Source organism: Gadus morhua, chromosome 8 (genome assembly GCF_902167405.1).
Source record: "Gadus morhua chromosome 8, gadMor3.0, whole genome shotgun sequence".
Classification (NCBI taxonomy): domain Eukaryota; kingdom Metazoa; phylum Chordata; class Actinopteri; order Gadiformes; family Gadidae; genus Gadus; species Gadus morhua.
Window position 1 is genome coordinate 4,100,372 of NC_044055.1, and position 14,983 is coordinate 4,115,354.

Consider the following 14,983-nt stretch of genomic DNA (forward strand, 5'->3'; position numbering starts at 1 on the left):
TCACACTTGTGATTTCCAAATGGCTTTTAATGGCTTATAATAATCATCCCTGGTCCTGAAGTAGAGGAAGGAAGAGGAACTTTTTAAGTCTCTTACTGTAGTTTCCTCTTACCAAAACAACTTTACTACATAGGAGTGAGATTCACCATCTAAAGAACATAATTTTGAAGTTGTTCTCTAATCTCTTGAAAGAGCTTAATTCACTGTGCTTATGAAGACCCAGAGAAGCTCTTGGACGCCAACATCTGTTGTAGTTTGTTTACTGTGAAGGAAGAGGAGATCACTGTTGACGTCCTCTTTAAGGATTTGTTATCATTTCACTTTCTGCCTCATGGGATTTCTCTGGAGAATTCGAATTTGAAAAATGTCTGCTGAAATAAAAGACATGTAAAAATGTCTGGAACCAATTTCAGGAGGCCAGAGGCCTGTACTACGAACCTCGATTAGTGGGTTAGCGAGGTATGTTGCGCTCAAAGCCTGGGTTAGCTGGCACACGAAAGTAGATCTCTTTTAGCGTTGCGGTACTACCATGGGGACTTATGCTCTCAACCAAACCTGGTCGGGAGCAGGTTTTCAGCTTAGTCTATCGGGAGATCGGCTACTTAAAGCGACGTGCAGCTTCCTCGCCCCTCCTCTGACAATGGCGTCACCGTTTGTGGGTGTTCCCGTGGACCTCGGAGCCCGTATCGAACAGGGGTCTCCGACAGAGGATCTCTCGGGAACGATCCCTTGGCATTGCCTGAGAATATTCTTTATGAGAGATACAGGTGCTCGTCAAGAGGGTATTCGCTATTTGATCGTCCTTGTTGGACCTTATGTAGACAATGCTTACTGTTGCGCATTGTGTCTCCGTGAGAGAGTGGTAGAGTGGAGGTAGCGCGTCAGTCTTGAACATCTGCGCGGGGCGTTCGACTCCCAAGTGACGCGCATTTATGTGAAGCTTAAAAAGTCCCAATTCACATGCATCTGGAATACTTATTCATCAAAGGTTATGAAATTATATTTTTGTGCTTATTTCGAAATTCAACCCATATTTTCAAGGCCGTGCTGGCACCACATCTATGGGGGTTAAAGGCATGATGATAAACCGGTGAGATTTGAACCCCGGTCGCTGGCGTTCGGGTCTTATACTAATCCACTACGCCACCGCCGGTACCTCTCAGCGGTTGAAAACATATGCAATACATTTCTTACATAGGGTGTATTTAAAGTGAATTCCCTAAATTATAGAATAAGGCAGGTTGGACTTTTCTTATGCATTTTGAAATCATCATCATCATTCTATTGGGTTTAATGGCGAACAATTCTGCATTTGCCATAGTTATTTAATAGACAATATGCATAATCATTTCACTTATACGCATTTGTATAGACCGCTTGATATATCCAGTTTGTAAAGGTGAGTAAAATGACGCGATAAACGTCCCTTTCACATGAACGCGCATTGAACCTAAAGCGGAAAACCTGGCTCGACTAATCGAATCCTAAATGAGCTTCGTAGTACCATTCAACTCTGATCGCGAGTTGCGTCTCTGTCGATCCAGGCTTTCCCAAGAAAGCCTGGGTATGTTCAGCGAGGATCGTAGTATACCCCACTGATCAGAAGCCTCTATAAAGTTAAAACTCTGGCTGTGCAGTGACGGGACAAGGTCGCTCAGACACACCGTCACCACGAAGTCCTGGAAAATGTCCTGGAGTCACGGATCAACTCCTTCAAACTCAAATACACATCATCAGTAGGATGGATTATTACACTGATTCAATATTTATGTTTTAAGGTGCCAAAAAAAACCAGCAGCCTTCCATTTCTTTCTGAATACCTCAACTGATTCTTGTATCCTTCAAGTTCTCCTTGCATTTGAAGGATGCAAGAAGTATGTCTGGGGAGTCATAACAGTATTAACACGTTAACTTTCTTCTGTCAAACAAGTCCTGTACACGGTAGGCAAGATTCTTCACAAGTGCAAACAGTCATCAAGAGGTAACCAATCACCTGATCCCTGGCTTATCAATAGGTCCCTGTGATCGCTGTAGACAAACTCCTTGTTAAACAGAACTGTGCTGTATCAATAGATATGTGTCTGATCAATAGATCATGCAATAGGGAATTTCCCTTATCAATAGGTCCCTCTTATCACTGTGTAGAATCCATCCACTGTAGAGGATCCGTCCCTTATCAATAAACCCCAATAACCTCCCCCAGTATGTAACCCCCGTCCCACCTCCCCTAGCCACCCCTCCACCAGTGTGGTGTCAGTGGAGCCCCTTGGTCCTGTACCTCGGTATCTCTGTGGAGTGGCCCCGGAGGGGTTCCAGCTGATTGATGACGGATCTGTCAGGAGTGGCCGTTAGAGAGGGCCTGGCGTTTTGAATCCGTGCCGGAGGTTCGTCTGATGGAACAGCTCCAGATAGCCGTGGATGGCATTTAAGTCTGTCATCATCACTGGCTTCTTACGAGCGGCGCTTTGATCTCTTTGAGGTACCTGATGATAGGCAGCTCCAACCCGGACAAACCCTCTCGTTTCGGTCCCCTCGGATGGACGGGGACAGAGGAGAGGGGAGGGGGGGGGGGGGGGGGTCTATTCATGTCTTTCCAGCTATGTGAAGAGACATGAAGATCTCGACTACAATGACCTTTGCGTCAAGCAGCTATTCACGATGTAAATCGTGAATAGTCTGCTCTTCTGAGTAACTACACATCTCATGCTTTCTCGTACAGATTGGAATTTCCAAGAGTCGCATAATGCGTGAGTCAAATGGCATGAGACGTTTGACCTTTGAATCTATATAGGAAGTAGGAAAGGATTTTAGTGGGGGACTCACGGCCTCCTATCAAAAGCAGATGGAGACAGATTCGTTAAGTGCAGAAAGGAGATTGGATCATTTTAGATGAGCTACATGAACTAGCTAGAGGTTCACTATTAGGGTGGCTCACTGTGTTGTTCCCAGGTTTGGTGATAGTCTGCTCTAGTCATTAAAGTACATTTAAAGAAAGCTCTCTGGGCCAGATTGATATTCAAGTAGTTGATGGATCGATTATTATTTTTTTTTTAAGTTGTATCCCCCCTGAACTTCCATATCGCATAAACGTTGAGGCAGACAGACAGGCAGACAGACAGGCAGACAGGCAGACAGGCAGGCAGACAGTGAGTGAGAGAGTGGTGTTGTTCCTTAGTGTTCCTGTTGGCAGTATCAGGTAGAGCCAGGGAGCGATGTAGCAGGATGGAGCCTCCTCCCGACAGACACTGAGGCACTGGTCTGCTTTTTGTTTTGTTTTACCATGCAGGGAATAGAACCTGCCACCCGTGTACTTTGTGCTTCTGCTGTGCTAGCATGTTGTGTGTTGTGTTAGTGCTGCTGACTAGCATGTAGCTCATTAGCCTGTAGTTACATGCTACATGTGATATAATGGTATACAATTTAAAAAAGTATTTTTCTTGACTGCCCGCCTATGGATGTATTTGCTGTGGTAAGTACACGATGCATATGTACAACTAAGTGTATTGTCTAGATAGATTAAGATGATAGATTCTGGATTTAAGATTGTAGACCCTGGATTAAAGATTGTAGATTCTGCAATTAAGATTATCGACTCTGGATCAAGATTTTACATGGATTAAGGTTATATACTCTGGATTACGATTATAGAAATGGATTACGATTATATACATTTTGATTAACATTAAAGACATTCAATTAAATTTGAAGATTCTAGACACTAGATTATGAGACAGTGGATTATAATTATAGAGAATGGATTAAGATTATATAGACGCTGTTTAACCTCTAATCAAATCAGAACTAGGTTTTCAAAAGGGTTGTGAACCTGCATAGAAACCAAATGGAATTTGGGATGACCACAATTAAAAATAATAGATGGGATTTTAACTGAACTGTATTTCAGAAATATAACTGCATGACAGTAATCATAGATATAGTGATTCACAGCTACATGGGGTGCAGTAGAACACACACACAGACACAGACACACGTTGATGCAAGAACAGTTATCCTACACAAAGGCACATCTGCACTTTACACAGATGGAGAGAGAGGGGGAGATGGAGAGAGATAGGCAGAGATGGGGAGATATGAATAGATGAATACTTTATCCCTCCCTGTGGGTAAATTAAGGTGTGACAGCAGCACAAATTGGTACGAAATGACGACATAAAAACAATCAGCAATACAAACCATAGTATAAATATACGATCAACAACGGTGATATAAACAGGCGGGTTCAACCTCCTCAGAGCCCCTCTGTGGGGATTCAAACCAGCAGCCCTGCCATCGCTCAAGGCCTTGTTTCCCGGGGACCATGTTGTTCCAATCCGCCTCCTCCGTCTCGGACCGTCGTGAGACGACGACTCCTGAGACCGACCCAGTAGTTGTGAACCGCCAGGAGCACTGGAGCCTCTAATGGGGCACACAGATCCCCCAGGTGTGTCCACAGACACAGGCTGGGGGGCCCGGCCCACCCTGAGGGGGGCCGTTTAGCAGATGATTTTATCCAATGCGACTAACATTATGTACATTTGTCAGAAGAAAGAGTAAAGATAGCCAGCATAAGATGCTACATTATGCTAAGTACCACAGATAGCTAGGATCAGATGCTACATTATGCTAAGTACCACAGATAGCTAGGATAAGATGCTACATTATGCTAAGTACGACAGATAGCTAGGATAAGATGCTACATTATGCTAAGTACCACAGATAGCCAGCAAATGTTGCTACATTATGCCAAGTACCACAGATAGCTAGGATAAGTTGCTACACTATGCTAAGTACCACAGATAGCTAGGATACGATGTTACACAATGCTAAGTACAAAAGATAGCTAGGATAAGGCGCTGCACAATGCTTAGCACTAAAGATAGCTAGGACAAGACGCTACACAATGCTTAGTACTATTTTATAAGTGCCAGGACTGCAACACACAATAAGTGCGTGCATTAAGTGCGAGGACGTACAACATAAAATAGGTGCTTCAATCAGGTGCCAGGACATACAACATACAATAAATTAGTAAGGGGGGGTGGTAAGGCAATGGGTCTAGGTGAACTCTGAACATCTCCTGACACATGTCTTACTGAGAGAGAATAAGAGTGGAGCTGGGTGGAGGTCTCAGACCCCTGTCGTTATTGGGGTCCCCTGTAATAAACGAAGGAGGCGTGTGATATGTTTGGTGCAGCGTAGGGCCAAAGGTGTCCCGGACTGACGCCAGCTCCTTTTATTGACGTGTCAGCCTTCGGGTCGCACAATTATTGGGGTGGAGAAGTTGGAAGAGGAGGCAAGAGGCAGAGTTGTAAAGGGAGCGTGCACGAAAGAGCGAGAGAGGTCAGGGTTTGGAGAAAAACAACTCAAAGTTCACTGCTCCCTGCCTCCCTCCTCCTGACGTTTCTAAGGTGATTGACAGGCAAGACGGACTCCCAGATCCAATCACTGTAGAGATGGCCTTGGTGGTCGGAATTGACCTTAAATGGAAACGGGTTCCTGCAGAGGCGGACACAACCGGAGACAGATATTTTCAGAGCATTTGATTCACTACCAGCCAACGGTGGCTGTTGAATTTCTAACAAACTCCACTCCAAACGCCAGCTCCTGAATCGTACCTACGGCTCCCTTGACTTTGAGATGAGCCCGGCATTAATTACAGGCTGTAGTAGATTGTGCCAATTAGCATATTCCGATTTTGCTGCTCCCGCCCCAAGCCCCACCCCGATGTGGTAATTGATGCTCGTTTGCCGCGGCTAACGATAACGAGCGGCAGTGTCATTAATTAAGCTAGTGTCCTCTCATGGCTCTTTCATTCCTTTTTTATTATTGTTCATTTAATTAGCCCTGTCGTTCCGGGGGCCGGGTAACACATTCATCCGTTGCCATGGTGACGTCGCCGTGACCCTTGACCCCCTGGCCGCCGACTCCGTTCGGAGCAGCTGCCGCTCAGACTGAGCGTCTGGTTCGACCCGGAGTCCCGATGCCTCGTCTCAGCGGAGGACAGCATGCGCTGTGCTTATAAAGAGCGGGCCTCGACCCAATGTCCCACAAACTACAACGCGTCGCTAGCCTGGGTATACCCATGTGCCTTGCGCGCGATTTCATTCCGCGCTGCGAGGCAGCCTGGATTCCATGGATCCGATTTTCGCCTGAGATGGGGAACTAATCACAGAACGGGGAGGGACGGCAAGACGATGTCGACGTCTATGCGACACACCGAAGCTTGTACTTTACGGATCCAAAATGGCAGCAGACGCGTTACCTTTCGATGCAGCCTTAGATAGTGTTCTAAGTAGTTTAGATCGCAAGTTTATTTAAAAAAATACTTTCATTACCAAGAAGGATGTCTTTGCCCTGCTACCAACAGGCTTCGATTGGCTATGAGCTACGTACAGACTCATATGATAGATTTTTTTGTAGCATTTGTAGCACCCAATAAACGGCTCCGGGCAATCGTAAACCACGCCTCAAAAACGAGAAAACGAATGTGTGGTTCCCAGACCTCATCTCAATGTAGATTGAGTTGAGGTCTGGCGTTAGCCAGGCTAACGCGTCGTTGCTCAGACGACTTTAGAGTCTGCCTCTCCCTGAACGCGTCTCAGACTAGAGTCTGCCTCTCCCTCAACGCGTCTCAGACTAGAGTCTACCTCTCCCTCAACGAGGCTCAGACTAGAGTCTGCCTCTCCCTCACCACGGCTCAGACTAGAATCTGCCTCTCGTCTGCCTCTCCCTCACCACGGCTCAGACTAGAGTCTGCCTCTCCCTCACCACGGCTCAGACTAGAGTCTGCCGTCTGCCTCTCCCTCACCACGGCTCACACTAGAGTCTGCCTCTCCCTCAACGCGGCTCAGACTAGAGTCTGTCTCTCGTCTGCCTCTCCCTCACCACGGCTCAGACTAGAGTCTGCCTCTCCCTCAACGCGGCTCAGACTAGAGTCTGTCTCTCGTCTGCCTCTCCCTCACCACGGCTCAGACTAGAGTCTGCCTCTCCCTCACCACGGCTCAGACTAGAGTCTGCCTCTCCCTCACCACGGCTCAGACTAGAGTCTGCCGTCTGCCTCTCCCTCACCACGGCTCAGACTAGAGTCTGCCTCTCCCTCAACGCGGCTCAGACTAGAGTCTGTCTCTCGTCTGCCTCTCCCTCACCACGGCTCAGACTAGAGTCTGCCTCTCCCTCAACGCGGCTCAGACTAGAGTCTGTCTCTCGTCTGCCTCTCCCTCACCACGGCTCAGACTAGAGTCTGCCTCTCCCTCACCACGGCTCAGACTAGAGTCTGCCTCTCCCTCAACGCGGCTCAGACTAGAGTCATACAGTGTCTGTCGTTAAGGCCGCCAAGACCCCTCCCTGTTCCCCGGACCCCCTCCCTGTCCCCCAAGACCCCCTCCCTGTTCCCCAAGACCCCCTCCCTGTCTGCCCGCTGGTACCAAAGTCTGGTACGGAGCCATCGGCCGGCGATCGGACACACGCGTCCACTGGCAGCACCACGGGGGGGCGCCCTGCTCCTGGGCTCGGCCCCCAGCAGAGGGTCATTAACGGAGGGAGAGAGCGGGGGATGGAGAGTGCCTCCTCCATGCTCCATTCACGACCCGACCACGGCTCCCGAGGAGGAGGAGGTCTTTTACGAACACTTGATGAGGAAGACATGAAAGATCTTAACATTCTCTGATGTTAACCTTTCAGCCTGCGCGGCGCCAACGCTAGGCTAATGCAGCGCTATCGCGGCGGCGCTACGACGTGCATAATGAGCGCTAGCAGGCTACTGCGGTGGATTGTTGTAGTGCTAGCATGCTATTCATCTCCGCTACGTCATTAGCGTTCTGGGCGGGTGAGTCAGAGCTGGCGCTCCAAGTGGGAAGACGAACCTCGTGTGTGACTCACTCACACGCACGCGCACACCTACGCACGCGCACACACACAGAACCCGGGCATATACCTTTCCCTCCGGTTCTCCTTCTCACCGCAGTGTACGGCCCCATGGAGCTCTGACAGGGGCGTGTTCACCGGGGTGGCACATACGCCCTCAGGCACCCTCCCTGAGTAACAAACTAAATCTGTCTGATCCTTTTGGTTTTACAGTATTTTATTTTACTTTATTACTCAAAAAAAAATCCACATTCAACTGAGATGACAATTCCAAGCAATAACAGTAAAAATACAAATAGTAAACAAACATGAGGTCATGGGATGTTCACTAAATTAAAAAAATATACTATTTTAAATAAAATGGTACATTTCAGACATGCTATAAAACGTCACCTTGGCCAAATAAATACAGCATTTTTCCCACGGTATTTTTTCCCAGCTCTTGCATGAGACGTACGGCATGGTTCTTGTAGTATTATTCTGTGCTTCTCCGGGTCTCTCCTGCTAGATGAGCCGAGAACATGCCACTAGTGGTACCCAACATTGATGGCCAATCCTCCCCTCTCCGAGGAACCGGGAGCAGGGCAAAAGGCGTGGGCGATCTCAGCGCTGAGTAGAGTCTGAGAGATGTGTCCGGACTCTAGGACAGCGTCTGATGCTCATCGACCTCGCTGTAATAGCGAGGTCATCATGTGTTGGCCAAGCTCCTGCAGCTACCAACTATATAAGCACACCTTTTACCGGACGTCCGGACGGAATCTTGCTGGATTCGTCCCGCAATGTTGTCCATCATTCCCGCATTCACACACTCATTCAAACACTCATCCACACACCCACGGCGGTGTCAGCCACGCAAGGAGACAGCCAGCTCGTCAGGAGCAGTCAGGGTGAGGCGTCTTGCTCAGGGACGCCTCGAACACTCAGCTAGGAGGAGCCAGGGATTGAACTAGCAACCTTTCAGTTCAGAGTCACCCGGCTCTACCTTCAGAGTTCCCTGAGGGCCTCTATAGTTAGGAGCGAGTGCTAGCTGAAGAGACGGTAAGCGGTACGATGCCCGGGCTGACCTCTCTGTCTTCTCCACCCAGATGAAGACCGCCTGACCAGGAGGAAGAGCGTTGTGGACACCATCTCCCTCCAGGTGGACATCCTGCCCAACAACCTCCCTGATCAGGTCGGCTTTCCTCTCATTCTGGGTTTAGTGATTCCTGCTGTACATCGGTCTGTCCCTGTGTGGAAGAGGCTAATCTTTGTGTATCCTGCAGTCCCAGCTGGCCGAGGAGATCACCTTCGAGACCTTGAAGAAGGCCATAGGTGAGGTTCATTGTGGTCTTCATCACTTCTGATTGATCCAGCTCACAGGATCTCTGATTTGGTGCACTGATGTTCTTATTGGTCAAGGCTTCGTGTTAAAAAACATTAAGATTGGTCGAGGCGCCTGATGACTGTCTCTGATTGGTCGCAGACACCACAGGCCTGGAGGAGCAGGAGCGGGAGAAGAGGCGTCAGGTGATCGAGAAGTTCCAGAAGGCTCCGTTTGAGGAGATCGCTGCTCACTGCGAGTCCAAGGTAGTGGTCCCAGAGACCTGGGCTATAGGCTCTCCTACCAGACAGACCCTAAGAATGCGGGGTCACCGTGCTAACTGGCTCTGTTATCCCCGTCTCCCCCAGGCCAACATGCTGCACGACAGACTGGCCCAGATCTTTGAACTGACCATTCGGTGAGTGGTTGAGATTCAGTATAGTTTTACTTTTCGACTAAAGTTATTTGTTTTAGTGGGCTGAAATAGCATGTAACTGAAATATTTGCTAATGATTACAATATTGATATTAATATTAATATATAAATATATATATACTGTATTTGTTAAGGCAGTGGTACACGTGTACAGCAGGCTACATGCTAATTCTAACAATAATAACACGGTGTACTTCTATAAGGCTAATCTTGTGTTGTTTGAGTATGCTCCGTGCTAACGCTAAGGCTGCGTTGTGTGAGTGGGCTAAATGCTAACGCTGTGTTGTGTGAGCAGGCTCCGTGCTAACGCTAAGCCTGTGTTATGTGAGCAGGCTCCGTGCTAACGCTTACCCTGTGTTGTGTGAGCCGACTCCGTGCTAATGCTAACACTGTGTTGTGTGAGCCGGCTCCGTGCTAACGCTAACACTGTGTTGTGTGAGCAGGCTCCGTGCTAACGCTAACACTGTGTTGTGTGAGCAGGCTCCGTTCTAACGCTAACACTGTGTTGTGTGAGCAGGCTCCGTGCTAACGCTAACACTGTGTTTTCTGAGCAGGCTCCGTGCTAACGCTGACACTGTGTTGTGTGAGCAGGCTCCGTGCTAACGCTAACCCTGTGTTGTGTGAGCAGGCTCCATGCTAACGCTGACACTGTGTTATGTGAGCAGGCTCCGTGCTAACGCTTACCCTGTGTTGTGTGAGCAGGCCCCCCCCCAGTCCGTCTGGAGTGGTGTCCGTCTCGGCCGGCCACCCCCAGCACCAGTCGGTCCCGGTCTACGAGATGAAGTTCCCCGACCTGTGCGTCTACTGACCGGGGGACACCGTCGGGACCATCTGGAGCCCTCTAGAACCTTCTAGAAGGACCCAGCGAGACTGAACATTCAAGAACCTTTAGAGGCGGGAACGGTGGGGAAGTGCGTTGAAAAGGTCTTCATTAATCGGATCTAATTGAATGCATTGTAAAGCACCATGACCTCCCCCCCCCCCCCGCTTTTAGACCATCTCATCGCCGCAGGTACTGTCTAACCCAGCACAACAAAAACCCAAATCGGTCCTATTTTCAATGTCAGTTGGGTGTCGTTGAGGGGTTGGTTTCTTAAATCGTAATCTTTTGAATCTTATTGAAACCTCTTAAAACGATTAAAAGGCCATGGAATGATGAGGCCTTCATCAGCACTGCTCCACGCCGTAACCTCATGTCACTCACACACAAACACAGCGCACAGTGGTGAATTGAACCGGCAGATTCTCAGAGACGGTTGTTAGTGTGTCCACGTCTTGTACACGGTATAAATAGGATCAGTTCATGCCGATAACCTTCTCCTGATGTATGCTAGCTAGCTCCCCTTGGGTCTAGATACCCCTTTGAGCTGCAGTTCCTCCGTCAGCCTCAAGCAGTCCCAAGTTTCCCTTAAATTAAACAGATCAGCATCGCTCTCCAGCGGTCGCTCTCTATCTCAGTGCCCCGATTGGTTTTATGGAGTTAAAACGACAACGGGAGATCGGTAGATTCTGTGTAAGAATGTCTTGAGCAAAATGTTATGGCGTTCCCCCTGAGACGGAGAACCAACGGATCAATATCTATGTCAGGAGAACCGACAGGTTAGTGTCTCCAGTATGCTCTCAGCCCTAAGAACCCAACGCCTCCTCAGGCTCTGAGTGTCCATGCCCCCCCCCCAGCGTCTAGCAACCATGCTATCAGACTAATGCAACTACAGTGTACTGAATGGAGTGCCGCTAGGCTACGTTATGGCTAGCTTGTCTATTGCCATCAGCTATGCCACGGCTAATGATGTAGCCACCTACAATGCTAAGACTAGCGTCGGTTGTACAAGAAAAGCCGTCAGCGAGAGAACAGATGCAGCGAACTGGTACTTGTGATGCATTGTGGGTATTAAAGTTTATAATAATATAATGGGGGTTTTGTGAGAGAACAATAAGGTTTTATATAATTGTGTCCTATATTAACGCCGTTTGGCAAGGCCTGCACTTTGGGAGAATACAGCCACTATGTTCAAGAGGAGTTATAGCAATGTTTCATGAGAGGCTTGTGTAGAGTATTAATAGTATTGTATATTACTCATAGGAATACTGCTTCTGATTAAGCAATAGTGCACTAGATATTTAAACTAACTTTTAAATATCTCTGGCGTGCATTTCTCCCAGCCAATCGCGTTCCACTTGCCTCCGCAGTGGTCGTGGAACCAGATACTACTATCAGTCGTGCCCGTATGGTCCCAGCGTACATTCCCCTCCACGCCTCCCCGATGCAGTGCACATTGATCTGTCATCGTGCTCGCTGAGTCTGAAGGCATGGCGGGGCTACGTGCTCCCACTGCAGAGCTCCCACTCTCATGACTAGATTCTTAGTCCCCTGTGTAGCCGTGGTGACGCCTTCATGCATATTACCTGTAGTGTGTGTGTGTCTGTGTGTGTGTGTGTGTCCCATCCTGACACCAAAACAATTCCATTGCCAAAGACGAAGCCAGCTTCAGTTGGGTTCTCTCACTTAAGTGTGGAGCGCCGGAGTAACACGCACACTTACACACGTACACACACGCAAGTACACACACACACCAGCAGGAAGTACCTTTATAATCCCTAATGCTGAGCGCTATCTGTGTGTGAAGCTGTGCCTGTGGAATAGGAGAAGCCGTCTGGTCTTTCTCGACTATCAAGGCAACGCTGTGTGTGAGCGTGTTACCCATGATCCTCTAGTCGTCTCTTCTCGTGGCTCTAGCGATTGTTAGTGATCTCAGCAGCTGATCCAGTTCAAAGCGTGTGTTCAGTAGTTTGAACCTGAGGGCCGGTTTAATCCGGTTTAAGTCTGGTCTCGCAGGTAGACGCGGGGGGGGGGGGGGGGGGGGGGGTTATGTAGATAAAGAAGATGACAGGAAACAGAATGTGGAAATGTTTGGGCACATCCAGGTAGACAAGAGAAGGTGAAAGGTTTCTTTTGGTGTCTGGTTAACAAAAATAGGTTTGCTTTGGTCGACTTGATGAGATGAGGGTTTCTATTGGCCGTTTAGTCACCAGGAAGGTATGGAAAGTTTATATTGGCTCTATGTGTAAGTTTGTTGTGTGTGTGGATATGTCATGAGACTCGGTGTTTAACAGGATGAGAAGGCAGAGGGGGAGACCGAACTGTTTTTCAGATTGATGTCCGCTGTGTTTTATTCTTACTGTGATAAGATGAGGTAAGGTTGTGTTCTAGGAATCCATGAGTTATGTGATGCTAGGAGTCCACTAGCCAGACCTACCCCTAGGGGGCGCTGTAGTGTTTTCACAGGTTCTATCCACTATGGATTTTAATAATCAAACTAGTTACCATATTTACAGTTAGTGATGGTGCATCCTTTAAGTGTGTTTTTGCGCTTTTACCTTGGCTGAGGGTTCAAATGTTGTTTGCCACGTGAATACACCGTTCTAAAAGAGTTAGATGTTCTATTTTTCTATAGTCCGTGTTCATCGTCGACTTGCCTGCTAGACATCGGCAAGCTGGTCTTTTCCAGAGTGTAGAACAAAACACAGGTACGCTTTTACTTTGAAATTCATCAGCAGTGCTGGCATCCTTGTGGAACATCAGCCGAGATCAGTCAAAATACTTGGAGTCTTTTAATATGAAAAGTGTTGTGTGTTGACCGCTCAATCCTCTCTGTTGGGTTGTTTATCGTGTGAGCATGTGTCGTAGTTCCTCAAGTACGAGCTGTGATTGACAAACACTGCATTAGTTCTTATCGGTTCATGTAGCTGTGAAACACACAGGTCTTAAAGGCACACAACAGCCCTGGATTCTCCTCAAACATGGACTTCAAAACACCTCCCTATAGCTCTCCAAGCGACTCGGATCAGCGCAGTTTGTCGAGTCCGACTCTCAGAGTTTGATTGGTCGGCCACTAGCCCCGCTTGGCTCTGATTGGCCCGAGAAGCTTCGTTAAACGGGACCGATTCACCTCTCAAAGGGCCCGGTGGTTCTCTGTGGAAAGCCCGGTCTGCTGTCTGGAATTCCAGGCTGTGATGAATAGATTTAGATCTGACAGAAAAACACACGCTCTTATTTTGATTTCACGGCGGGTGCTAAGATACTCAGCCCTCGGCGACAAGAGCACAACGCTGAATACTAACGAGTGTTTTCAGTTCACACCTCGTGGTCCGTCTGCTCAGTGGAGACTACTGAGACACACATGAACCAGCAATTGATTTTCTCTTGCCAAAGCACAGGCTAACCCACAGGCTAGCTAACGTTAGCAAGCGGCTCATAGGTTGAATTATATTACCACTCAGCTGTGCTAGATGTAGATTATAGATTCATAGCAAAAAAAATACAGCGATAAATACTAACTAATAAAAGTGAATAAATATGGGAAATTGTGAATGATTTAGTGCACTTTGACCATTGTGTTTCCGGTGATCTGAGGACTTTGATGAGTTCCCTTTGCTACGTTGTGTCATTTTACGGACAGTGTTACGTACAGCAGCAATATTGTGATCTCTCGTTCAATACCACCGTACTATATATATATATATATGCACTATTTAGAACCATACTGCTCCAACATGGTGATCCATTAGGCATCCAGTCTTAGCGCGTATCATACGGAGGTTCTGGAGAGATTACTTGACGGTGAATTAGCACAGACACGACTCACTGCCTCAATAATGGTTCTGGTTCTGTGTGGACAACTTAGTAGTGCTAGTTGAGAACTAGTCAAGAGGAACTCGAGCTCTGACCTGGAGCGGGGAGAAGGTACTTTAGGTTGTTTAGGGAACTAGACTTCTGCTCTTCATTCTTGTTCGTGGTAGGTCCGTTTTGTAGAACAATTCATTGTATGTATTTTCATTGTATTCAGCAATCAGAATAGTGATGAGTCTCAATCGGTTTCAAGGTGTGTGTTTCAGACCCCCATTGGGAGGATCTGAACTCTTTCTGTTTGATGCAAGATATATTTTTTAAAAGCTAGTTCATTCGTTCGCTCACGCCTCGATGCAATTCTCGGACTGTGCGCTTTTCAATTTGCCAATTCAAAGCAGTCCACTGGGAGGGGCCCAGTACGACCCCCAGTGCTGTACTGGTGGGTGGGTACCAGCAGTGTGTAGATCGATTGTAAACGGTGCGATTGGTTGGGTGGGGCCACGGTTTGTTATTTTGTCGCACGCTTGGACAAAGTATATGACGTGTTTAGAGGACGATCGATGGTGATTTCAACGCTATGTTCCGCTGTGAATTCTGCATCAACAAGAATGTATCTGAAATCAAATAAAGTCAAATCTTTCTATCAAACCAGTCCCGGTTTCCTGTTTCTTACAACAATGTGTTCACAGGGTGACAAACCTCATGTTTATTAAACGTAAACTGCAAAATAACTAATATCTACCCGATAACGAATA

The 14,983-nt window shown here is 47.7% G+C and overlaps 1 protein-coding gene across 4 annotated transcripts in view; it reads left to right on the forward strand.

Moving 5' to 3' along the window:
• The window catches only part of efr3a (EFR3 homolog A (S. cerevisiae)), an 82,572-nt gene extending 67,692 nt beyond the window's left edge, over positions 1-14,880 (forward strand). For 2 of the 4 annotated variants that reach the window (XM_030362652.1, XM_030362654.1), the window contains 6 exons: positions 1,931-1,981; positions 8,955-9,034; positions 9,126-9,174; positions 9,326-9,429; positions 9,532-9,581; positions 10,301-14,880. In XM_030362652.1, the coding sequence (XP_030218512.1) occupies positions 1,931-1,981; positions 8,955-9,034; positions 9,126-9,174; positions 9,326-9,429; positions 9,532-9,581; positions 10,301-10,406 (440 nt within the window). In that variant the 3' untranslated portion in view covers positions 10,407-14,880. Of the gene's footprint in view, positions 1-1,930; positions 1,982-8,948; positions 9,035-9,125; positions 9,175-9,325; positions 9,430-9,531; positions 9,582-10,300 lie in introns of all 4 variants that reach the window. The other 2 variants (XM_030362653.1, XM_030362655.1) reach the window with 1 other exon arrangement.
• The last annotated feature ends 103 nt before the right edge of the window (positions 14,881-14,983 follow it).